The 25,287-nt window shown below is 43.6% G+C and overlaps 1 protein-coding gene across 5 annotated transcripts; it reads left to right on the top strand.

The window, feature by feature from the left end:
• The first annotated feature begins 6,898 nt into the window (after window positions 1–6,898).
• Window positions 6,899–23,305, top strand: DYRK3 (dual specificity tyrosine phosphorylation regulated kinase 3). 5 transcript variants are annotated; one of them, XM_067729171.1, is made up of 6 exons: window positions 6,899–7,152; window positions 9,026–9,137; window positions 14,755–15,884; window positions 17,276–17,345; window positions 19,142–19,173; window positions 22,994–23,305. In XM_067729171.1, exons 1-6 carry the CDS (start codon window positions 7,076–7,078, stop codon window positions 23,013–23,015), a joined length of 1,443 nt encoding a protein of 480 aa, XP_067585272.1. In that variant the 5' UTR covers window positions 6,899–7,075; the 3' UTR covers window positions 23,016–23,305. The 5 variants fall into 5 exon arrangements, with proteins under 5 accessions (XP_067585272.1, XP_067585273.1, XP_067585271.1 ...); XM_067729172.1 differs by having other exon boundaries at window positions 22,418–23,305; XM_067729170.1 differs by having other exon boundaries at window positions 19,142–23,305.
• Window positions 23,306–25,287: the final 1,982 nt, after the last annotated feature.

Genomic DNA, 25,287 nt, shown 5'->3' with positions numbered 1-25,287 from the left:
CTTTTCTCATTTACATTTAATCTACTAATAAAAAATTTCATTATACCAAGTTATTTTTCTTGTGGACAAATTTGCAACAGATATAATAAGATCTTATTTGACTTTTATTAAACCTAGGTACAATAAAAGTATACTTGATGTTGATGACTCTAAGACATGTCTGTATTAATTAAATCTACAAACAAACCTTAATACCAGGTATTAATTTAATGCTGAATATTTTCCAGTTCACATGAACTTGAAATTCATTCTAGATAGTTTCCTTTTATATTTCTGAGAATTTTTATAAATGCTTAATTTACTTTAAGCCAATTAAGTAGATCTCATTTACAAATTAATTTTGATAATACCATCCAAAGGTAAAGACATATGTGCACACATAGACATATAGACAGACACAATCAGAGATCTCATAGTTTTATTTTAAAACTTAGTCATGGGGCTTCCCTGGTGGCGCAGTGGTTGAGAGTCCGCCTGCCGATGCAGGGGACACGGGTTCGTGCCCCGGTCCGGGAAGATCCCACGTGCCGCGGAGCGGCTGGGCCCGTGAGCCATGGCTGCTGAGCCTGCACATCCGGAGCCTGTTGCTCCGCAACGGGAGAGGCCACAACAGTGAGAGGCCCACGTACCGCAAAAAAAAAAAAAAAAAAAAAAAACTTAGTCATGAATCAGGTGTTACAATATAAAACTCACTACTTTATAACAGTTAGAATAAGTCAAATTTCAAAAGGCCTCTTTCCTCCCTTTTTTTCTCCTCAGTCTCTGGAATTAGAGATGGTCTAGATAACTGTTCCTGAGAGCCCTGGTCTCAAGGCACAGGGAGAGAAAAGCATGTTCTGCTAGAAGGACCTGTTCCCTCAAGGGTCAGAATTCTGAAAAGATGTTTTATTAAGCCAGCTTTCTCTAACAACTGCATACGCAATAAAAGAGCCCATATTGGCTATTTTCAGGGCAAAGTTTTCCTTTAATTCCAAATAAGTAAGTACTTGTAAATATAAGTTTTGTACATACATAAACCTGGCGGGGGTGTTAGTCAGAGGCTGGCTTTCTGATGCTCCTCATTTCTCTGTTTGAGAGGCTCTATTTCCCATTTTAAAGTTGAATTTGTCAGGGGTAAAACTTACTAATGAAATTGTGTGATGGGCCAGTGTGCTGCTTGTGAGCTTAACTCCTCTAGGCATCACCCTAGAGTCGTTTCAGCCCTCTTATGTGGCTCAGTTTCACCCTTCGGTGATCTAAGACCACTGTGAGTGCTCGGGTCACTGAATGGCCAATTCTTATACATGATTCCTGGATGAGCAAGTCTTTTAATTAATGTGTGGATTTCCCTGTGGGACCACTGCACCGTATGAGGACTCTGCCTCCACCACTCCCGCACATATCTCAGTTGCCTGAGAAAGCTCTAACTGACCAGGAGGAGTCTTGTCCCTCTTCTTTGGAGCAAAGCTCTCATGTAATATCTTCACTTTTATCCTGACAAATTCTATTAAGGCAGCCGAATTGAGGAAAAGAGTCAGATCAGCTTCTTACCAAACTACTCAGCCCAGACTGCTCAGTGTCTTTAAACTGAGCAAACCCCATTGTTTTTCAGCCAGCCCACCCCCACCCACCCCAGAATCTTTCAACGGGGGGGCCAGGTACCTGTTATACACTGCCAAATAAAACTCAGGATCATCAGCCAATACAGGAGATCCAAGAACCAGGAGAGACTCACCCAAATTTGTCTGGACTCTCCAAGGAGGTGGAGGGGCACAAGAGGTGTCTGCTGGTATCAATGTTCCAGTTTCTCCTAGAGTTCAGGTAAAGGAGAGAAGTCTGCTCTGCGTCCCTTTGTGGTCGCCAAAACTGTCGACTAGAAAAATATGCACAACATGAGAGTTGTGAGTTAAGTTTTATTTGGGGCGAATGAGGACTATAGCCCAGAAGACAGCCTCTCAGATAACTCTGATAAACTGCTCTGAAGAGGTAAGGGCGGAAGTCAGTATATATGTGATTTTGGTGAAGAGGGATACATGCAGTCAAGCACACATTTTGGCAGAAGGTTGTTGCTAGTCATGAGGAGCAGATGTCTCCATTTATGATTTTAGTGATTCTCTAGATATGAGAAGGTACAAGAAACTGGGCTCATAAAATCTTCTGAACATATCCAACTATCTGAAGGCCTGTTCTGCCAATTTTTCCCAGAGCACAGAATGCCTCATGCCTGATCTCTACCCTAAACTCCTTTCAGGGTGTGTTGAAGGTCAGCAACTGCAGTGGCTTGAGACTTCATTTTTGTGGTACCAGATGGCAAGTGACAATTTTTAGTTGTCACCACACACCGGCTGGGTGAACTTGGACAAGTTGTTAATCTTTGAGAATGTTTTCTGAATTGTGAAATACGGATAATACCTATCTCACAGGACTGTTATAAGTTTTAAATGAGAAAATATATGTAAAGCACTTCTGATGGTACCTGGAACATAATAGACTTAATAAATGGTAATTAGGAATTTCCCTAGTGGTCCAGTGGGTAAGACTCTGCGCTCCCAATGCAGGGGGCCGGCTTCTATCCCTGGCCAGGGAACTAGATCCTGCATGCATGCTGCAACTAAAAGTCTGCATGCCGTAACTAAAGATCCCACATGCCTCAACGAAGATCCTGCGTGCCGCAGCTAAGACGCAGTGCAGCCAAAATAAATAAATAAATATATTTTTAAAAAATGGTAATTATATTAGAAAGAGTCCTGGTTAGGTTTTAAAACTTCAGCAACATAGTTTCATATGGCCCCTCAGGTCTATTGGTGGAACTGGTCATGTTGACTTGGGAAGAGTAAGTGAGAAGAGGTGACAGATATTTTGGGAAAAGATAAATATTTCTGGGGTTAGGGATTAATAAGGACAAACTTCAGGATTTAGGAGATACAGAACCAAGTGTCTACAGTATTGGAAGAAGCATAGGGATTTTATTTGTTGTTGTTGTTGTTGTTTTCAAGATTCAGAAGCATTAATGGGACAACTTTCAAAGCTTGGGGAAGAGAGAGAGAGGGAAGAAGTACAGGAAGTGAAACCTTGCAGGACCCTGTAGGGCCCTCCAAGGTATAAATCCTTTCCATGTCCCCTGTTTCTTATCTGTAGGAAATAGTCTTCATTCAGCCTCCTTGACCTTTCCTGAGTTCCAAAGGGCAGATTCAAACAGTTGTTTATCAGGGAAGGGAGGGATTGCAGAAAGAAAGAAGGGGCAATCAAGAAACAGTAGTGCAAGCATGGGGCAGGTTCCTGGTTCCTGTTCAAGGAATATACATAACAATATATGTTTGAGCTCTTCTGCAGGAACTAAGGCCCCTTCCCAGGTGGAGGATGGTAACTTCAGGCTAAACACTAGATTCTGGGAACACCATCCTGTTACCTCACCACCAACCAATCATTAGTCTGTACAAGGTAGAAGATAATGAAGACTCTGACCCCCTCCCCAAATGATTCTCCTTTTAAAAACTTTCATGGTCCAGCAGAATCTCTGGAGTTGGTTTTTGGACACAAGTCTGCCTTCTCCCCAGGTTGCCAGCCTCCTGAATAAAGCAACCTTTCCTTTCCAACCAACTCTTGCCTCTCAAGTATGGGCTTTCGAGTGGTGAACAGCTGAACCTGAGTTTGGTAACAGAAGTCCATGAGGTTCAGAAGAGTGACAGCTTTCTGAAACTTCAGAAAAATGACATGGTTTTAGTGTTTCAGTGAGTTAAATCTCTGTTTCTGAAAATAGTTATACATGTTTCTGGAGCTCAGGTGAATTTGAGGTCGACATAGCTTGGGGAAAATGGTGAGTTTCATAGGTTCTCTCTAAATGATTTTTAAAAATGCATTCCAATTTTGTGATTAATATGGTATACTATGCATCATGGCACATCATGCTGCAAAGAATAATTTACAGTTATTGAAAAGAATTTAAACTTAACCAACCAACAGGTGTTTCATCACAAAATTCCAGTTGCATGTGGCCATAGGAATATTTTCTTCATCTATACATTTGAAACTGTTATAATCACATTCTGAATGTTCTGATGATTTTTGAAGACCTTGGAATAGTTCCATTTTAGTTGTTCATTTTTTAGGGGTTCCTTATTTTGCAGTTGTATTAGAACTGGCTTCAACAAGCAAGCAGGTATCTTATATGATATTTGGCTAATCCACGATAGGTAAATCTGGCTTTAGCTGCACTGAGAGAGACAATGGAAATTTTGAACTACTCTTGAGTGGGGCTACGGAGCATAAGCAGATAGGGTAGGGGATCCTTGGAGAAAAAGAACCAGGCATGGCTTTCTTGACAGAGCCATTTTGTTATCTAAGCCTGGCCACAATGCTTGCCCTTGAACAGATCTCAGTAATTAATGATCTTAAGGGAAGAAAAGAATGCAGAAACATTGCCTGTTATTAGGCAAGAGAAGTTCTAAAGAGTCCCAGTTCTCTTTCAATGGCAAAGATTAGCCTGGAGTGCTCAGCTACCAGTGCTCAACTGGAACCTAAGGGATAATGATGTTGACGTTTTATGAACTTCATGACTTCAATCAACTGATGCTTGAACTGTCAACCACCCAAGCCCTTTCGTGAATATGCTTAAAACTTCTCCAGGTTTGGGCTTCCCTGGTGGTGCAGTGGTTGAGAGTCCACCTGCCGATGCAGGGGATGCGGGTTCGTGTCCCGGTCCGGGAAGATCCTACATGCCGCGGAGCGGCTGGGCCCGTGGGCCATGGCCGCTGAGCCTGCGCATTCGGAGCCTGTGCTCCGCAGCGGGAGAGGCCGCAACAGTAAGAGGCCCGCGTACCGCAAAAACAAACGAAAAACTTCTCCAGTTTTACAGTTCTGGGAGACACTGCTTTGGGAAAGATCCCCAGGGTTCTCCTTACTTGCTGCAAGTAATAAATCCTTCCTTCTCTCACTCTTTGACTTCGTTGCGTCTTTTGGCTCAACACCCACCAAGAGGCAAACCCTGTTTTTTGGTAACGGGAAGGGAAGAAAGGGCGTAAATGATGTAGAAGCTGCTCAGGAGCTGGAGAGCACAGGGCAGCAGTTCAGCTGGGGTGTGGAGGCTCCTGCTAGATCCCTCATTGGGCTTTAATCCAGCCACACTGTTATGAAACAGGGGCTCTTTGAAGAAATTACTTGGGTCACTAAGGTCGGAGACTCCTGAAGTGCCAGCACCCTCGTGTAATCCTCCCTCCCGTGGCCTTGGGATCAATAGCCTAAAGACAAAGGAGGCCTCTGTGCTTCCCACCTCAGGGGCAGGAAGGGGAGCAGAATGCTTCAAGGTGGCTTACAAAGCTATGTCTTAAAACAGACTTGGAGAGAGCAGTGATTCAGAAAGAGGTAAGAAAACTTGGGCGGGGGGCAAGTCCTATTGAAACGTTTAGCGCAGTAAAGTGGTCTGAGGGGTCCACATAAGTACTAAGAACAATGATTATTTAATACAATTTTGCAACCTTAGAGCTGGAAAGGACCTCAGCAACAATCTAGTCCAAACCTTTCGCTGCCATGGAACTCTTCCTTCAAACAAAATATTCCATAGGAGTCTAAGTACAAACCCACATGAAAGCAGGATTATTCTGGTTGGGGAAGGGTGGGGGAAGGGCTGGGCGAGGTTAGGAAAAGAAAGCTTATTCATGAGATTAGAAAAAAAATTTAAATCATCATGGAAGAAAATCTTTGAATTTATATTTTTATCATAGGCTAAAGAAAACATTGATTGCAAAGAGTAAAGTTCCCCAAACTGACACATTATTAATTTATAAAGTGAAGTGCCTTTGGATTTTAAGGGCCTTTTTACTAAAGCCATGAGAACAGGGACTATGACTTTTAGTCACGCGGAAATGAGCCTTGGATGGAAATTTGCAGGTTTATGGACCATGCAATGAGTCCCCAAGCCCCACCAGGTGGCGCCCGTGTTCGGCATTTCCATAACGTTTAGTTCTCTCCTCAAGGGTCAGACAGCCTGCCTCGTGTTTTGTAGGTTTAGATAATCCGACTGGCTGTTACGCTCAAAAAAACAACACTTGTGTTCTTCTGCTTTAACCTCCTTCCCTTTCACTTTTGTTCCAACTATCCAAATCCGCTTAACCTTGGTGTTGCCGAGGCATCTTAACTTTTCAGAAAAGTAAAGGGAAAAACCCCACCCATTCCAAGGAAGAAGACAGGAAGAGCCTTCTTTCCAGGGGGTCTGGTGCTGCAGGACGAAGGCTGGGAATTTGGAGACATTTAGTTCAGGCTTCGCCAACCACATGATCTCCTCTGGCCTCAGTTTCCTCATCCTTAAAATGGCTCTGAGCCCTACCATCCGTGGCATCCCATTGCAGGGGAGTCAGGGGAGTCTATATAAAAGAGGGATGTCATCTAGTATGGTTACCGAGGTTAAATGAAAATATTCGTGGCGCCGGTGGTGTCACAAAATGGGATTATTACTATTGGTTTCCTTTGTTAACTCATTACCCTCCGGAGGGACGCCCCTCAGTGAAGTCTGAGAAATTACCCATGTCTTTCGTTCTTATTTTATTCATATTCAAGGGAGGTTTTAGAATTCTAGGCTGCAACTTGCTAAGAGATAGCTGACTGTGAGGTGCCGGCTGCCACTTCTGAGGCAGAAATCGGGGGCTTCTATTTCACAAACCCTCCGTCAGGGCCTTTCTCCGTCCCCAGCCGCGGCCCTCAGGCCTCAGCCAGCGACAAGAGAACCTCAGGCGGCGGGTTCCGAGCCTCCCGCCTCCTACCTTCCGGAGCCAGCTATAGCTTCCGAGACACGCGCCGCTCAGTGGGGAGAGGCCTCGGCCCCGCCCCTGTGCGTGTCCGCGTAGTTGCGCAGAGGCGTTTCCCGGGGGCGTGCCGCGGTTGCTAGGCGACCACACCACTCCCCTTCCCGCCCCTGCTGCTCCTCTGGCTGTTCTCGACCCCAGCCAGTCCCCAGCGAACGCGCGCGGAGCTGCAGGGTGTGCAAGAGAGTGTTAACCGAGGAAACGTCGCGGCCCGGGAGGCAGCCGCCCCAGCGCAGGTGGACGCTGCTCGCCTGACCGTCCAACCGCCGCCCCTCCCTCCGGGGGTCCCGAGCTGACGGATGGGAGGCACAGCTCGCGGGCCCGGGCGGAAGGATGCGGGGCCGTCAGGAGCCGGCCTCCCGCCCCAGCAGCGGAGGTAACGGCGCCGGGGGATAACGGTCTGGGACGCCCGAGTGAGCCGCTGAAACTGGCAGGCGAGGTCGGGGGGCGTGGATGGACTGGGCTGGAGGTTGAGCGAGCCCCCAAGCAGGAAGGACGAGGGAAGGGGTCTGACTCCCTCCCCGGGACTGGCCCACCCTCTTCCTCTCCGTCAGCTCCCCTGCCCCCAGCCCAGCGCGGGAGTGGGCCAGAGCGGAGTTAGGGAAAGAAGAATTCCCACCATGGGGATTATTTCTGAAGTCCTAGATCGGGGGTATATGGTAAGGAACTCAGAAGCTGGGATTTTTTGTGGGGCTTTTTAGCAAACTGGGGGAGACAGGGAGCAATACCTTTTCAAATAAGCCCTGTTGCTCAGAGCAGATAACCAAGGGCTTTGCCGTGAGGGGTGTAGGTGAGGGGCTCTGCTGAGTAGGGCTTTCTGTGGATCGTGTTTTGAGAGATTCTCCACCTTGCATTGTATTTTACACCTTAATGGAGAGTACGGACCACCTGCCCACTTCATTTGCATGGAGACTACCTTTGGGTAATTTTCTTTGGCTATTTATAGGAAATCTTGTAGGTCTTCAGTCTGTCTTTTTCTCTGTAAATGTGGACGTCTGTCCCATTTTGTTTGTTTTATTCGTGCTGTTGGCAAAGAATCAGTCACAGCCAGAATTTTTGGTTCTTGTCAATGAAGCAGTTCCCGGTAAAGGCATAATTTTATCAGAATGTAAGCATGTTTTTTAAAAAGAGAACATTCCAAAAATATTTGTAGTGGGTTTTCTGTTTGGTTTTTGTTTTTCGTTTTTTTTTCTCTTTGTATTCCTATAACACATCGATTAAGAAAACTCTAGAACTAATTGGACAAAACAGTTTTTATAAGCCACTAAAATATTTCAGCATAGTTTTAAAGATTAAAAAAAATTCTTCCCTTGCAGCTGGCTCATTATCATTGTATTCATCGTCTATCATGTAAAAATGATACAATGAAATGCTGATGTGTGTTACTGGGAAATCCGTGTTCTTGGTGGCGGATGAAATACATTATTCAGAGCCATCTTGTGGATTAAATAAATCCTCTCCGTCTTTTGTGTTCCCTTACAGCGGTGGAGGCACAGTGTTAAAGAGCAGAGAAATGATCATTTGGCATTTAGCTTCCACCATCCACCAGAAAATTAAGTGGGTAAAGATGTGGAATCCAGTACATTTTGTAATTTAGAGAATCCCTATAGTATTTGCCGTAGAATTCACTGTATTTTTCTACAAGTTAGATAGATGTTAAGTAGGAAAGTAAATAAATAAATAAAGAGAAAACAGCCCTAAGAAGGCCTTTTATTTCTTGCTTGTGAGACCCAGAAGTGCGTAGACTGGAACTACTCTTCCCTTTACAACATGTGGCCAACGGCTCAGAGAGGAAGGTAGAGTAGCCAGTGGTAGAGCTGAGATTAGAATCCAAGTCTCCGACTTGAAAATACAGTTCTCTGTCTTGTTTGTTTGTTCTGGTTAGATTTTAGGCTTCAGATTTCAACTAGCCTTCGTTTTCAAGTAGTAAGTTAAATGAGATTCTTTTGATAGCCCCTATTGTTAACAACATTCAGAAAGTAAGACTTATGTTAACGATTTCAAAATATAAACCTAGAAATGCTGTCCTTTCTTTAAAAATAAAAAAAGGAGGAAAAGTTGGGTTTCCTCTCTTCCTCTGCCAAATACCCCTGTGGTGTGTATTCAGTGCCAAAATGCAGTGTGGACATTTGTTTGTCTTAATTATTCTTTGTAGCAGATATGAAGCAGTTAAGACACAGGGTGTTTTGGAAATACAAATTTATATACTTCGGTTACTGACAGATTTTATCTGTAATCCTTTCAACTAGATTGGGTGATGGTGTCTATGATACCTTTGTGATGATAGATGAAACCAAATGCCCACCCTGTTCAAATGCACTCTGCAATCCTTCTGAACCACCTCTACCCAGAAGACTAAATGTAAGTAAATGAAGTAATTCTTTGAGCTCTAATGGGCCTGGAAAGGAGGAAGTGCTACTTTAAATGGACAAGGGACAGTTACATCTCACTGGTAACCCAGGCTCTTATTTATTCACTTTTGGTTTCTCTTGACTTCCAATAACAATTTCTGTGGTCCAAGTTCAGCTTTTCAGAATGATTTTGATTTGGAACCCACCTATTCCTTTCAATCACTGGGGTAAATAGGGGAAAAAATGACATGCTACTTTTATCTAGATAGTGGTTATTTTTTTAATAGAATGATATGTGCAGTATATTATGATGGCTCATTTTAACAAGAACAAGAAACAGAAAATACCTCTGAACTTACAGATCTGCAGATTTTCCCTGCACGGTAGAAATGCAGTCCTAGCTTATTAGTATGCTTAAGAGAACCATTTTATAGATCATAAATAGAACTTGAACAATACATTTTGGTTTCGATGCATTTAATCATTTTGGAGCTTGCAGACATTTAGCTTTTGACACCGTTTTATGTTTAAGAGAATAAATTAATTCCCATTCCCTCGGCACTCATGGAGTGGTAGGGAGAGCAGGGTTTGGACAAGTTCCATGATAGGGAGAATCTCTCCTGTGACTTTAAAATTTGCTGCATGTATCATCAATGAACAAACTGAATAATTGAGTAGACTAATTTATCAATAATTCTCCTTCATATTTCTGTTTAAGACCTAAAATTATTTCTATGTAAAAAACTGCTTGCATTTTTCATAGTCCTTCCCAACGGTTTGTCAGCTTTTGCCATTAAAAATCAACCCCTTCACTACTTTCAAGGCTAATAATATTACAAAATACGGGCTACATATATTTGGAAGGCTGGTCACCCTATTTTTAATCTCCTTTCTGAAGTGCAGTAAGTTTCCATTCTCCACAAGCTTATTTTTTTTAATATGTAAAAACCTCTAAGAGCTCCAGAACCACCTATATACTCCTTGTGTTGACTATCAGATTTCGTGGTTACTTGCTGACAATTAGCACATCTGTCTGGGAAACTTTTACAGTCGGTCATCATGTGACTTAAAGTCCATTTTAACTTTACTTCAGAGTTGGCCAGTGCTAATCACCATATAGTAGGGCAATTAAATTGTATGTTTCAGGATCAAAATGAATTTTTTTACTGTATGGTATTCAGAGTAACACAGCTTGCAAAACACAAGATTTTAGATTCTAAACCAATGGTGTCTTTGCAAATTTTGCTGAAAAAAGTGCTTTTGACCTCTTAGTAACACTTATAGTTCATTATGCCATGACTCCATTATGAGAGGCTATTGCTCATTTCACAGAGTCCTTTGGCTTCATTGTTTATCCAAGATGCCCTTACACTCTTGTTGTAAACTATAAATCATCTGCTCATAGGCTTTTATTGGGTTAGCTTTGTGTGGCAGAGATTTAGGGTGGAGAGCGAGGGAGAGGGTGGTGTCCTATATCTGGATGAGAAGGATATTCCTTTTCTGAATTTCTCAGCAAGATCTTTAAGACTTGATTAACACAGTTGAAGATTCTATTTGAAGTGTCGAGAGTGCTCCAAATTGATCAGCTCGGTGCTTTGTGACCACCTAGAGGGGTGGGATAGGGAGGATGGGAGACGCAAGAGGGAGGAGATATGGGGCTATATGTATATGTATAGCTGATTCACTTTGTTATAAAGCAGAAACTAACACACCATTGTAAAGCAATTATACTCCAATACAAGGATGTTAAAAAAAAAAAAGAGTGCTCCAAATTAAAAATGTATATGAAGCATTCTTAAATAAAACATGATTAATCTGGCATTATTTGTCTCTCTGGATATAATTACATAGTTAAATATTTGAAGTCGATTGCAGACATTGGTCAGTTATTGTGATTATAACCCTAGACTAGAAATATATAGTGTTTTGTAACTACTTTAACATGTGTGAAAATTGTAGATTCTCCTAGAACAATGGAAGGAAGATTTTATTTATAGCACAGCAGACTTGATACATAATTGATTCAGACCAGTATTTGAGTTATTACAGGAAAGGAAAGAAAGCTAAGGCGAGAATCCCTCCCTGTGTGGAAAAATTCCTTTCTGGAATTCTTCAGGTTCATTGGAGGTTCAAACCTGGACAGTCCACAGAGGACTAGACCTGAAGTGTCTCGTTCTGTTCTGGGAGCCACACTTGCAGAGAGACATAACGTGCAGCCCATAACATGTTGAGAACGTGAATAGGATATAGTAAGGCAGCCTGACCCAGGCTGTGTGAGGTGGAGGATGTGATGGGGATGATGAGCCTAGAGAAAAAGTGGTGAAGGCAGGACAGCCCCTATTAGGCATCTGAAGGGCTTTAACATGGAAATTTGGACACTCCTGTGTAGTTCCGGAGGGCAAAATAAGACTTAATTTGCAGAGAGATCTAGGCTCACTTTAAGGAAAAACCATGAGTCAGGAAATCCAAATGGCATCCTTAATCTTATTGTAATAGTTCTGTGGAAATTAAATTTCTGTTCTTATTAACATTCTGTACCTGAGACCCTCTCTTTATCACAAACAGAAATGAATACCTCCAGAGCCAGCACAGCCTTACATGTAGGCAGAGTAGGTGAAATACCCAGGGGTGGGCCCTGGACCACAAATACCTTTCCTACCAGCTTGTCATTGATGACTGCGGGTCCTAGAGAGTCATTCCCTTGGGTTAAGGCATTGATCTTGTTAAGGGGCAAATATCTCTGGAGAGATAACCCATTAAATTGCATGGCAAGTTGAAAGGAGGTTTTATGTGGGGGAGAAAGTGGGTGAGGTGTTTCCATGCATCCTAAGGGAAGGCTGCTTGTGCAGGCCTTCATGGAGCAGAAGGCATAGTTAATGCCAGATGTCTGGTGGAGGGAGTCTGGAGCTGCAGAGGAAGGTACCACAGAGAGAAAAGCTAAGCTAAAAGGGGAAAGGGAGGGTGTATTGGAGTTTAAACAATATATTGAGAATTTTGCCGAATTGTTACCAGTGTTTTTAACATGTTTTATAGTTTCTGAGGGTCTTTCACATATATTATTAATTATAATTTGATTCACACAACATCCTGCAAGGAGGTATTATTATCCACATTTTAAAGATAAAGAAATTGAGGCTAAGAAACTGGGCTAAAGGTTAAGCCTACCCTGGGACCTACAGTTTTGGAGCAGTGTAGCCAGGACCCCAACCTAGGCCTTCTGACTTCACATTTCTTCAGAATGTGTCCCCAGGACTTTAGCAGTAAATATTTAGATGCATTTAGGTTAGGTAGTAAAAATTTAAGGAAAACTGGTTTAGATGCATGCAAATATTTGGTTTTGTTATGTAAATCTACCTAAAACCAAATAATTATAATTCCCTAGTTCAGCCAAACCTATCTCCTAATAGATTGTAGTGCCTTGAGGTAACCTGTTTTTTGGCACTTTTATAATTGTGAACAATTAGTGCTCATGTGAATGTTAGATGGATGGATGAGACCTTTTTTTTTCATCCCTAAAAACAGGAATGGTTATTTGACTTCATTGCTGATAAAAAAAAAAAAAAGTTGCATTATATTTACATTTTAGCAAGGTGTTTAGGTTCTGTCTGCAAGCCTATTTTATTTTCTTGACTAATGATAGTTCTCTATTTTGGTATCAGAGATCTCTCCTGGTCCGTATCTTGCCTCTTTATTTAGAAACTCAATGCCAAAGTATGGCTACCGTTGTACTGGCTGCTTTGCTTATACGTAAGATGGTGCAGTGCCTCATTTTTGTAACGGTAGTACTATATAAATGTTTAAATTGATTAAATGACCTAAAAGAAGCAGGCAGAAACTAATGTCATGCTTTTATAACTAAATTAGGGGCTGTCTAAAGTATGCCAACACTTAATTTTTTTTCATCCCTTTTTTGTTTTTTATATTTTCATCTTTTATATTTCTATTTATATAGGTGATGGGTCAGGTGTTGTTTGCTTAGGTTATATTAAAATTCTACTTTTTAAATGGTTGGCCACTTTGGATCATTACCTTATAATTTGAGTTATATTTTAAGAGATCATAAATATAGCTCAGAGCTTCTCTGGAATTATCTACCCCTGATCATAGAGGCTCTCAATCATACAGATCAGGGGTACAGTTATTCAGGGTCTGTTAAGAAAAATAGTTGTTCTTTGAAGTATCCCAGACTTTTTTTTTTTTTTTGCGGTACGCGGGCCTCTCACTGTTGTGGCCTCTCACTGTTGTGGCCTCTCCCGTTGTGGAGCACAGGCTCCGGACGCACAGGCTCAGCGGCCATGGCTCACGGGCCCAGCCACTCCGCGGCATGTGGGATCTTCCCAGACCGGGGCACGAACCCGTGTCCCCTGCATCGGCAGGCGGACTCTCAACCACTGCGCCACCAGGGAGGCCCAGCCCGACTTTTTCTTTTAAACAACAGATTTAGCACTTTTTTTCTTCTTTCCTTCTAGCACATTCTTATATTTTTCTTAGTATTTTTTTTAGTGTTTGGCTTTTTCGTTGTCTTTCCCTCCATCGAGTTTCAAAGAATCGTATTTCATTTCAGAGGTATTTAATAAGTAGAGTTTTCTTCTGTGGGTTATTGTTCCTTGCAGGAAAAGGTGATGCCAAATCAAGTAAAAAGAGTTGTATGCCTTTGTCACGTAGGCTTTTGTTGAGGGAGACTAGTGTATGTGTCTATGAGCAAGGGAGGGAGAGAGAAAGGAGACTCTGTCTTTAGGAGAGTTTTACAAGAAGCACCCTGGGGCCTTAGATTCTCACTGCTATTCATCAGATACATAAAGAATTGGCCTTGGTGATCTCAAGAGTTCTCTCTGGATTAGAAATTTTGTGATTCAATGACCTGAGTTAGAAAGATGTGATCATTTATTTGGGGACCCAGGAGTAGATGATGAGGCCTTGGTTGATTCCAGGCCAAGGTCAACGTTCAGCCCTACTGGAGAATAGTACAGGCACTAGGAGAACCTGGTACCAGGTTATGTTAATGTTCTGGACCAAGGTTCCGAAGACCTGGGGATCACTTCCTGCCTCTGTCCCTTTATCATTTACAGAACACTTTAATATGTATTAATTTGCTCCTGGTACATGCCCTTAAGATTTGGGAAGATACTTGAAACAGTTTGTAAACAATATAGGACAGTATATATATAACAAGTGCCAGATTACGCGGTAGACTCGAAAAGCTGCAGTTAAGATGTGAGTGGAGCCGTAGTTAGTATGGGCTTGGAGTAGTTCTAAGTGGAAGAGGGAGGACTAGCACTGGGCTTTGAAAGAGCGTAGGATTTGAGTGGATGGGGTGAAAAGATTCTCGGTAGGAAGACATACCAGTTAGAAGGAATCTAGCATGTTTCGGGTATGGTAAGATGACCGTGTTGTTTTGAACAAAGGGGAGGCCTATGTAGCGGGGTTGGGGTGGCCATAGCAGTCGGGGAACCTAAGGATTAACATAACACGAGTTTCTAGAGACTCCTGCTTTTCTTATCTCACTTTTGGGTCTTTTAACTACACAACTGGCATGTTTTGTTGTTTTGTTCAGTCAGGGGGACGATTCTTTCATTCTTCCACCGTTTTTAGTGACTCTAACATGGATTCACTTCTCTTTGCCGTAGATCACCACTGAGCATTTAACAAGAGATCCTACTCAGCGCTTTCTGAATGGAGGTGAGATGAAGGTAGAACAACTATTTCAAGAATTTGGCAACAGAAGATCTGATACTTTTCAGTCAGATGGCGTCAACGACTCTGAAAAATGCTCTCCTACAGTTTCTCAGGGTAAAAGTTCAGATAGTTTGAATACAGCAAAATCCAGCAGTTCATCCAAAGCCCCCAAAGTGTTGCCTCTGACTCCAGAACAAGCGCTGAAGCAATATAAACACCACCTCACTGCTTATGAGAAGCTGGAAATCATCAATTATCCAGAAATTTACTTTGTGGGTCCAAATGCCAAAAAAAGGCATGGAGTTATCGGTGGCCCCAATAATGGGGGTTATGATGATGCAGATGGGGCCTATATTCACGTGCCTCGAGACCATCTAGCTTATCGATACGAGGTGCTGAAAATTATTGGCAAGGGCAGTTTTGGGCAGGTAGCCCGGGTCTATGATCACAAACTTCGACAGTACGTGGCCCTGAAGATGGTACGCAATGAAAAGCGCTTCCATCGCCAAGCAGCCGAGGAGATCCGGATTTTGGAGCACCTTAAAAAGCAGGATAAAACCGGTAGCATGAACGTCATTCATATGCTGGAAAGTTTCACGTTCCGGAACCATGTTTGCATGGCCTTTGAGTTGCTGAGCATAGACCTGTATGAGCTCATTAAAAAAAACAAGTTCCAGGGTTTTAGCATCCAGTTGGTTCGCAAGTTTGCTCAATCCATCTTGCAATCCTTGGATGCCCTCCACAAAAACAAGATCATTCACTGTGACCTGAAGCCAGAAAACATTCTCCTGAAACACCATGGACGCAGTGCGACTAAGGTCATTGACTTTGGGTCCAGCTGTTTTGAGTACCAGAAGCTCTACACATATATCCAGTCTCGGTTCTACAGAGCTCCAGAGATCATCTTAGGAAGCCGCTACAGCACGCCCATTGACATATGGAGTTTTGGCTGCATCCTTGCAGAACTTTTAACAGGACAGCCTCTCTTCCCTGGAGAGGATGAAGGAGACCAGCTGGCCTGTATGATGGAGCTTCTAGGGATGCCACCACCAAAACTCCTGGAGCAATGCAAACGTGCCAAGTACTTCATTAACTCCAAGGGCCTACCTCGCTACTGTTCCGTGACCACTCAGGCAGATGGGAGGGTTGTGCTTGTGGGAGGTTGTTCACGGAGGGGTAAGAAGCGGGGTCCCCCAGGCAGCAAAGACTGGGGGACAGCACTGAAGGGGTGTGATGATTACTTATTCATAGAGTTTTTGAAAAGGTGTCTTCACTGGGACCCCTCTGCCCGCCTGACCCCAGCTCAAGCACTAAGACACCCTTGGATTAGCAAGTCTGTGCCCAGACCTCTCACCATTGAAAAGGTGTCAGGCAAAAGGCTAGTAAATCCTGCAAATGCTTTCCAGGGCCTGGGTTCCAAGCTGCCTCCAGTTGTAGGAATAGCCAATAAGCTTAAAGCTAACTTAATGTCAGAAACCAGTAGTGGTATACCTCTGTGCAGTGTATTGCCAAAACTGATTAGCTAATGGACAGCTGGTGTGCTCAGAGATGATATGTAGGTATTTTTAATTATCTTGCAAACCTGAAAATGGAAAAAAAACCCAAGCCCATTCATGGATATGGTTTTGGTAGACTAGATATCTTTTTTTAACAAGGCAAAGCATTTTTATATGACTGTAAAAGAACTCTTGAAGGGCTAATTACCTAACCAGCTTGTATTGTCCATCCTGGGATACATAGTAAAAGGCACTTTATAGGTCAGTGCATCTTTTGTTATTATCGTCAGGTGTTCATCAACCTGTGTATTATTCTGTTGGTTTAAATCCCTTTCTCTCAAGGTAGACGATGTACCAGAAAGTATATCCTGAACATTCACTTCTAGTCTCCCTTGGCATCTGTTGCAGAGGGTTAATTTGGGACATGGCCGTAGTTATAGATGAGACTCAAAGCTAGATCTCTGGCGCCAGCAGCCTGTCCTGTGGGCTCATGCTAGGTGAAAGGGCTCACAGCAGAGTATGGGGTGGGGGAAGCTCCGGGAAGCTGTGGGTCCCCTAGAAAAGTCTCGTCACTGCTTCCAAGTGGCTCATTTCTCTGCCATTCAATCCTGTGATGCCTGGTGTTTTTATTGTATGTTGTCGTTACTATTTTTATTTATTATTATTTTGCCACTGGTTTGTTTCCTGGGCACTCAAAGCGTTTTACAGACATCTTGCCACTTCACAAAGTACTGGCTTTAAAACAAGTCATATGCATCCCTCCTCCCATCTCTAAGGAAGATAAAGAAGTTCTTGGCCCCAAATGACCCAGAACGTTAAAGGTAGAATCAGCCTGCAAACTGCAGTTCTGCATTTCCATGGACTCTTTCCTTATAAAAGTGATTGCTATCACATAACCCGAACTACAGCTTCATTGCTTTCGCTCCTCTTTCCAGCTATCTGCCACCTTAATGTGCCACAATTTTCTCACTTTCAGTTTAAACCGAAGACTATTCCCTAGACTGGGAGTGAGCTTCAGATATAAGAAGAAAATCCAGAAACTGGTGGTAATCCATTTCATTTTTTCTTCACTTCAACGTCCTCTCTTTTTCTCTGCTAAGATTTAAACAGTGAGGGCTGGTGATAAAACTACTTGCTAGCCAGATGCCTTATTCAGAAGGACGGTGAAAGGGACAGTAACTAACTCACTGCTGCAGTTTTGCTTTCTTCCCCCTGCCGTGTCTCTACTTCCACCCTCCTCCAAAACAAGAGTCCACCTGAACTCTGTCCCGACAGTGTGTCCTTCAGAGTAGACCGTTGCTTTCTCCAACACTGTTCTCAGGACTATCCAGTTCCATTTTTATGATAGAATTTGGTCTCTACAGATTCCATAAGGTCGGAACGAGGCTGTTTTTGTTGGGCAGCACAGTCACAAAAAGAAGGAAAATGCCATGGGCATGTTACTTAAGGAACCTGTGCCTTAACCAAAAGTATTCCTCACAGCACAGGCTGTGAGAACAAATGTCCAGAGCATGGCCCCAGCCTGTCAGGCACAAGGACCACAGGGCAGAGAAGGGTTCAGACTGTGACCTCAGCCTCTTAAAATGGGGATGTCCTGGTACTTCTGTGGACTGAGCAAGTGGACTATTTAAAACCTTAATTATTTCCCCTACCCCTAGTTTAGGGAAGGCAATGGCATATGCAGCTCCTTTCAGCCCCCTAACTCCTGCTGAGTGCTCGAACTTACAGAGAAGTGGTGTAAGCCTCCTGCCTTATCTAGGCAGAGCACATGGTGAGGTGGCCTTTCCAGTCGTTATCTGTGTGGGAGACCTGCTCTCTTAAGCAAACTGTGTTGAAAGGACTGCAACCCCAGACGCATCTGCCACGTGCAGGATTTCGATGTTTGTGTTGTCAGTGAGATGTCTCCTTGGTCAGCCAGCATTGTGTGTGACTTGGGAGAGAAGGGAGCCTGTGGCCGAGGTTGGCATGTGGTCTGTTTTTGTGTAGTGAATGGACCATGAGGTTACAGAACCTGGGCCAAGCGACAGGATATAGACAACCCATGACATTGTACCCATTCTAGAAAGCTCTGGGAGGGTGAATGGGTGTGTTTATGCCTAAATTTGGCAACCTAGAGGGTGACGCAGAGCAGAGTCATTCAAGTTGGCATGGCTGTCTTCTGCAGGCCGGTTCAAGTTCGGGGAGAGTGGGCTGCTCTAAAACATGGCGTTTGTACCAGATGGATTTGAGGAGGTTTATGAGTGTTTCAAGTTTAGGGACAATTGTAGTTTTTAGAAGCTGTCACCCTTTTTCTAGCCACTGTCAGATTTTTGCTTGGATCCCTGCCCAGCCATAGCACTGAATGACCAAATTGGATCAGAGTTAGTACAGAGATTCAGGCTGTGTCTTACGGTTGCTAGATTGTTCTTCAGCCATTTTATCATTTCAATTAAACAGGTCAAGTTGGTTGACTTTTTTTTTTTTAATATTTATTTATTTATTTGGTTGCACAGGGTCTTAGTTGTGGCAGGCGGGCTCCCTAGTTGCAGCTCACGGGCTCCTTAGTTGCGGCTCGCCGGATCCTTAGTAGCAGCGTGTGGGCTCCTTAGTTGTGGCAGGCAGGCTCCTTAGTTTTGGCTTGCAGGCTTCTTAGTTGTGGCTCACCCGTTCCTTAGTTGTGGCACGCGGGCTCCTTAGTTGTGGCATGCGAATTCTTAGTTGCAGCATGCATGTGGGATCTAGTTCCCTGATCAGGGCTCGAACCTGGGCCCCCTGCATTGGGAGCGTGGGGTCTTAACCACTGTGCCACCAGGAAAGTCCCACCTTCTTTTATTGATTTTTTGTTTTGTTTTTTTTTTTACAGTGTGGAGTTGGAGAGCAGAAAGGTACTCCAAGGTTTGTTCCTGGGTGTGGGTTTGGGGGGCTTGGAACTACATTTGTTGAATCACAGTAAATGAAGTAGTATGCACCATCATGAATGAGGAACACTCTGTATTGCTATTTGGAAACTGGATATGAGGCTCCCAATCTCAAAATCAATGCAACTTTCTCCAGGGGTCAGCTATTCAGAAAATCTTGGCTTCAATAGAAGGTCTAAGGTATATGGGCATTCAGGAGGATCTGCCCAGTCTTCCAGACAGAAACATTTCCACTATCGTGACAAAGGGATGAGGGCAGTTTGGCTGGGTTGCGTTGTTCCCTGAAGTGTGTGGGTAGAATGGCTTTTGTAGGTAGAAGGCAGGGACCAGGCTGATTCATCTTTGCAACACCCTCACTTGGGAGCAGCAGCCAGCACCTTCCCCACCCTTCACCACCACCATCATCACTCCCTCCTCATCTCACTTGGTTCCTCTGAATCTGGATCCCATGATTGTGTCTCGTTGGCATCCTCAATTCCCCTTCCTCCTTGCCCTTCTCACTGAACTAGCCTCATAATCCCTCAACATGGACCAATTATACATCTGGATTCTCACCTGCATTGTCCACTTTTGGGGGAAAAGATTGTTCAGTTGTGAAAATGGGTACCCCACAAAATACCAGGCAATGAACCTGCAGCGTTATCTCATTTGCTACCTCTGCAGGACGGGAGTTATTATTATCCCCATTAACCAGATAAGAAAACTGAGGCTCGGTTAGTTTTTTTCGATGGTAGATTTGAGGAGCATCTTGGGGAGATAGAATTATTTATGCCTTACTTGTTTGTCAGCTAAGAATAGCTGCTGCTATTTTAATTTTATAATGTCAGTGTCTTTTTGACGCCCCACCCATCTTGATTAAATTATCACTTTATTTGGTCAAGATTTTTTGGAGCCAATGAGAAGGATGACAGTAGAAACCAAAAGTGTTTGTTTTCCTTACATCTCTGAAGGTGACAAAATCTGGAAGAGGAAATGAGGGTGAAGTCCCAAGTTTCTGATTGAGCTCTAGGAATGAGGTGGCAGGTTTCTTTATATCATCTGTTATTATCATTGTCACTAGAATACAAAGGTCATTGAATCTTACTGCATGAGTTAGTTTTATCTTTAACCACTCAGCTCCAAGAGAATGCCAGAAACTGTCTGCTGATTCTCTTCGTGTGTCTTCTCCATATCTTACTTCTGGAGATGATGTTCAGGTTTTTTAAAGATAACAGTTTCTAAGTTGAGAAATGGGAGAAACCGTGTTCTAATGTATTCCTTGACTGGTCTGTGAGCACCGCCTTCCCAAAGCCTTGCCAGCTACTACATGGCTTGTCAGCAGTCCTTTGGATGTTTCCCAAAGTTCACTCCAATTCAGTAAGAGTCAGCAGTGAGGTGTAGCACACAACAGGGGCTTAGCAGGGAATGCAGAGATGGGTGGGTGATACGGTCCCAGCTCTTCCTGACCCAAACTTGCTGTGACTGACTTTTAGCCAGTCCACTTCAGTGTCTTCACTAGCAGGCAGTGGACTTCTCTTGCTACTCAGAGTGGGCTGTGGGCCAGACCAGCATCATCAGCATCTCCTGGAAATGCAGAGTGCCGGCCCCATCCTAGACCTTATCAATCAGAATCTGCACGTTAACAAGATTCCCAGGGGGTTCACACGCACATCAAAGTTTGAGAACTGGATTCTGAAATACACACTAACAACCGTCATTCTCCCCTTGCCCCAGGAACGAATAAAATAGTGAGGAGACCTGGGTTTGATGCCTGACTCCGAATATATTTCATCTCTGACTTGGGCAAGCTGCTTCCTCTGGAGCATCACAACATTGAGGTGTTTCTCCTGATTAAGGAGAATGGAGCTTAAACGCCCAACACCCACACAACTCTGACCCGACTTTTCTAACGGTAAAGTGAGAAACAAAAGCCAGGCCGCAAAGAGTGGAGCGGGGTCACTGTTTTTCACTTTATTTTAATTTATAGGAAAATTTAAATACAATTCTAGGTGGAACTTTTAAACGTTTTTAAAAAATTGTTTGAAAAAAAGAAGCATTTAAGTCAGATCCATTTGGCTTTCCTTGCCACCTTCCCAAGCTCTTTCCATTCCCAACTGCCATCCAGGCAGGGACTCTTCTCACCCCTTTTATTGATTTTTAAATTTACAAAATCAACTGATTTTCCAAACTGTTATTGACACAGTACAGAGCTGGGTAGGAATGTTTGTTTTATTTCATTCCTAAAATCATGTTTTTCTTTCAACATGGAAAATTGGCTAGTCCAGCTAATACCTGCTCATTTTATTAGACTCCATCCCACTTTCTACCCTCACAGTGATTGATCTGTTCATCATGTGCTATCACGATTTCTCTTGTGTTAGAGTGCGAGCTTCAAATGGGCATTCCCATTCATCATGAAGCTCTGCGTTAATCGGTTGTGATGCTACCGAGCATGTGCAGATGATGCAGGTTTGTTTCCGTCCGGGTACCAGGAGTGTGCTCACCTCTTGTCTTCTTTCAAGTCGACCTATGTAGTCAATCTCCCATCTCTTCTTTTTGAGAGAGGGTAATTGGAGAAGGGTTATGTGAGGCCACCTTCTTCTGGTCCGGTATTTGACACTGATAATAATGAAAAGGAAAATGCAACCATAACCTAACTATGGTATAAAGATTCTGCTTCTGTCTCCCAGGGGCTCTGTGAAGAGGGAAAGAGTCTAACCCGCATCTCCTTTCCCAGATGAAATTAATTTATGACCATAGTAGTATACTTTATTCCTAGGTGTTTTAAGGTGCGGATTGGGACAGACAGGTTAGCTGGCTAATGTCATTGTATTTTAGTTTTCATGACACTGAATCTGTTAAGAACGGGGTTTCTTGCGTGATCAAAAAACTGAACAAAAGATTAAACAAAAATTTCAACTGTGAAACAGTCTGGATCTGTAGCAGCTGGTCATGTTGAAACTTTCTGTTTTGCTGAATTCCTAACTAGGCATAATTAAAGTTAAATGCGAAATTTTAGGTAGCAGCCGATAAATTGTTCTGGGATTTCCTAAAAGAATACTCCTACTACTTTAGTGAATCATGGAAAACTCTTTCTCATTTACTTTTGATTATTTCTCTTTCATCTATTATTCAATGTCATGAACACAGAAGTTGGAAGAGTGACAATGATTGTTCTAGACTGCGTCTGTATGCTTTTTCTCCTTTGAGAATTAAGGATAAGAGCTTATCCTTTGAACCAGGTAGAACTGCCGGAACACGCTCTCCTCTGTCTCTTCAGTCTCGCCAGAGGTGACCAGTCTGTACAGCCCTATAACTTAATATGCACAGAGCAACTGCAGGCATCCACAACGTGAACAACCTGGGTCTTCCAAACAAGGAGAGAGAGACAAGGCCAGGGATCAGCAAATCAAGGAAGAGTTGTCCTCTGCCAGGAATCAGCCTCTCAGTTTTTAATAACATTTTTAATATCCTCTTTTCAACATAACATGTCCCACTTTCACCTTCAAGCTGTGCTTCCTAAAGCCCAAGATTTTAAAAGAATTTACTTCCAAACCTGGCCTTCAACCAGAATGTGATTAGGGGTAATCCTCTCCAAGTGTCTGTCAAATTATGCCTGCTAATTTCAGCGAGAAAAGTTTTTCAGTGAACCCAACCATGTAAGGACTAAAAGCTCTCTGGTCCCTGAGAGCCATAGCCCCTGAGATAAGCCAGAGCTACAAATATATCGTCTAGACTTTAAAGAAAGGATATGATTCTTAATATAGCTCAGCAACCACTAAGTGAAGCCCAAGCTCTCATAATTTTTTCTGTGACAGGAGAAGCCTGCCTGACAGTTGACTCGAAAGATTCTCACCTCTTATTGCTACTACAGAAATAAACTAAAAAGAAAGGACTCCCCTAAATCAGGCCAGATGGTGACCTGTGGCTATTTCAGCTCAGGATGTCAGCCTCTAAAGCATCAGGTTTGAATCATTTGGGATCATGGGATTCTATCATTGTTCACTTGAATCTGCTGACACACTTCCTCTGGAAAGCGCAGTTTGGCATGGATGAGTCAGTGTTTTTCTGTTTTTTTTTTAATTTTAGGTTGTTCGTTTTTTAAAAAATAAAAATTGCTTTGAGAATTTTTCAGCATCTCATAACTTTCAAAACCAAGGCTGACAACTTTCCCAGCAGGCCCTAAGTGCTATACTCTGAAATGTTCCCAGTGTGGTAGGCAAGTTATCAATCACTGAATTTTTAGGGCTGTGCTGCAGGTACAGCCTCTCTTAACTTGATGGCAATGACAGAGAAAGAAATGCTCGAAAAAGAAAATATTGGGATGAGAAAAGGAGTGGAATGAGAAACAGCCTTGTAGAGATTCATCCTATAATATCCTTTTAGTTCCCCAGAGCGCCTGTCCATAAGCTCTGGCATTGTTGTAAAGAAGGGAGATTGGGAAACAGGCGCAGTACTCAGGGATGGCCTGCTTCCCGGAGCCCTCACAATCGGCTCTCCCATCAGGAGAGAGTTATCACGTTTACTCTCCTGGGGCCTAAGCTTAGCTTAAGGATGAGGTCTGGCAAGCAGTTTAAGGAATGCAGCTTATTTGGGAAGTTTCCGGGGTTTTTGTCTGCGGGTAAGTAAAGCTTAAGGGAACTGAGCAAATGGAAAGGGAAAGAATGTTTTTGGGGCCCTCAGGCACCTTAGCTGCTGCCTGCTTCTGATTGGCCCTGAGCCCTTCCTGCCCCGGCAACAGGAGCTAAGTGGACGCGGAAGAACTGCCTTCTGCCACCCTTGAGTTGTCCCTTGGCTTCTTTAATGGGCTTCCTGCTTTAGGAGAGCAGGGCCTAAAGCTAGAAAAGGACCTTCCCATAACTCACATGAAGCTGCTGCATGTTAGAAAAACTAACTTCGGCTGGAGAAACTACAGGCCAGGGGGAAGTTAAAAGAACATAGCTGTTCAGATTTCCCCATGATCTAGTACACCCCAAGCCAGGACACTCCTATGGTTTTTTGTTGCGTTTAAGGCAAAAGCTTATCAGAGCTTAGAAAAGGCAGTGAAATGGCAATGAGAGCTCAAGGTGTGTTGTCCTTTGCCTTGCAATGTCCGGGAAGGCATCCGTCCAGAGGCACATGAACTGACTGTGGCTGGACGGTGCCAATGCTGAGGGCTGATCTTGACCTTTCTGTAGCATGCGTTTGGGTGCAATGCGCCCTGCTTGTTTACAGAGGCTGCTCAGCCCTGCCTCTGCAAGTGGCTGCTGACAGCTTCTGATGGCAAGCAGACTCGGGACACCCAATCCAAACCACCGCGGAAAATTCTTAATCATCCCTGGGGGGGATCCCTGGCCCAAACTAAACTCACCTCTGCCCTTCCGAAGCCCGTCCATACAGGCCTTCATTGGTGCATTTATTCTCTTGACAGTGACTTACTGAGCAACTGCTGTGTGTGTGAAAAAGTGCACTCGAGTGGCATTTGCCAGGGATGGAGCGCGCCAGCAGCACTGTCGACTGTTTGTTCAGAATTTTAAAAAGCCAGGCAGTGGAGTTAGAGAAAATGCCAAGTTATCCACAGTCCGTTCTGGTTTTAAAATTTGAATAAATCTGCAAGTGAATGGGGTGGGAAGGGGAGAGAGTTTCAGAAGAGAATGTTCTTAGTCTGCCGAGAGTTGGAGTCTTGTGTTCGGAGCTGAAGGCTGAGGAGGAAAGATGGTGTAGAGACACGCTATCCCCTTGCTACGTGGCTCTCACTTCCCTCTGTTTCTGACCTTGAAGATGAGATGGGGTCACCCTCGGGGTTCCTCCGACATGATTTCAGGTCAGGGGTGTGACGCTTGCTGTTCCCTCCTCAAACATCAATTCTATTTCTAAGTTGCCATCCAAAGCAACCCCGGGGGGAGGAGGAAACGGCTGGCACCAGGCTTCCCCACCTCTCTTGCCTCTCTCTCCTTTATTTCCCTCGACAATAAGCTGGCTTGCGTTGCTGTTTTCTCTGGTTGCTTAATCAACATTCTTTACTTCTGTCCCATCATCAAACCCTGTCTGAGCCCAAGACTGAGGTGAATACATGGGATGGAGTCAGGAACTTCATCCCTGAGATCCTTTCCTACAGTTTTCGAGCAGCCGT

This window comes from Pseudorca crassidens, chromosome 2, assembly GCF_039906515.1.
Source record: "Pseudorca crassidens isolate mPseCra1 chromosome 2, mPseCra1.hap1, whole genome shotgun sequence".
Taxonomy (NCBI): domain Eukaryota; kingdom Metazoa; phylum Chordata; class Mammalia; order Artiodactyla; family Delphinidae; genus Pseudorca; species Pseudorca crassidens.
This window is presented reverse-complemented; position numbering and strand designations above follow the sequence as displayed.

Bases quoted from the DNA above. Each gene is read 5' to 3' on its own strand.
- DYRK3 (XM_067729167.1), top strand. From the start codon at position 7,076: ATGGGAGGCACAGCTCGCGGGCCCGGGCGGAAGGATGCGGGGCCGTCA. The intron at 7,153-9,025 runs GTAACGGCGCCG...CCTTTCAACTAG, and splicing joins CTCCCGCCCCAGCAGCGGAG to ATTGGGTGATGGTGTCTATG. The intron at 9,138-14,754 runs GTAAGTAAATGA...TCTTTGCCGTAG, and splicing joins CTCTACCCAGAAGACTAAAT to ATCACCACTGAGCATTTAAC.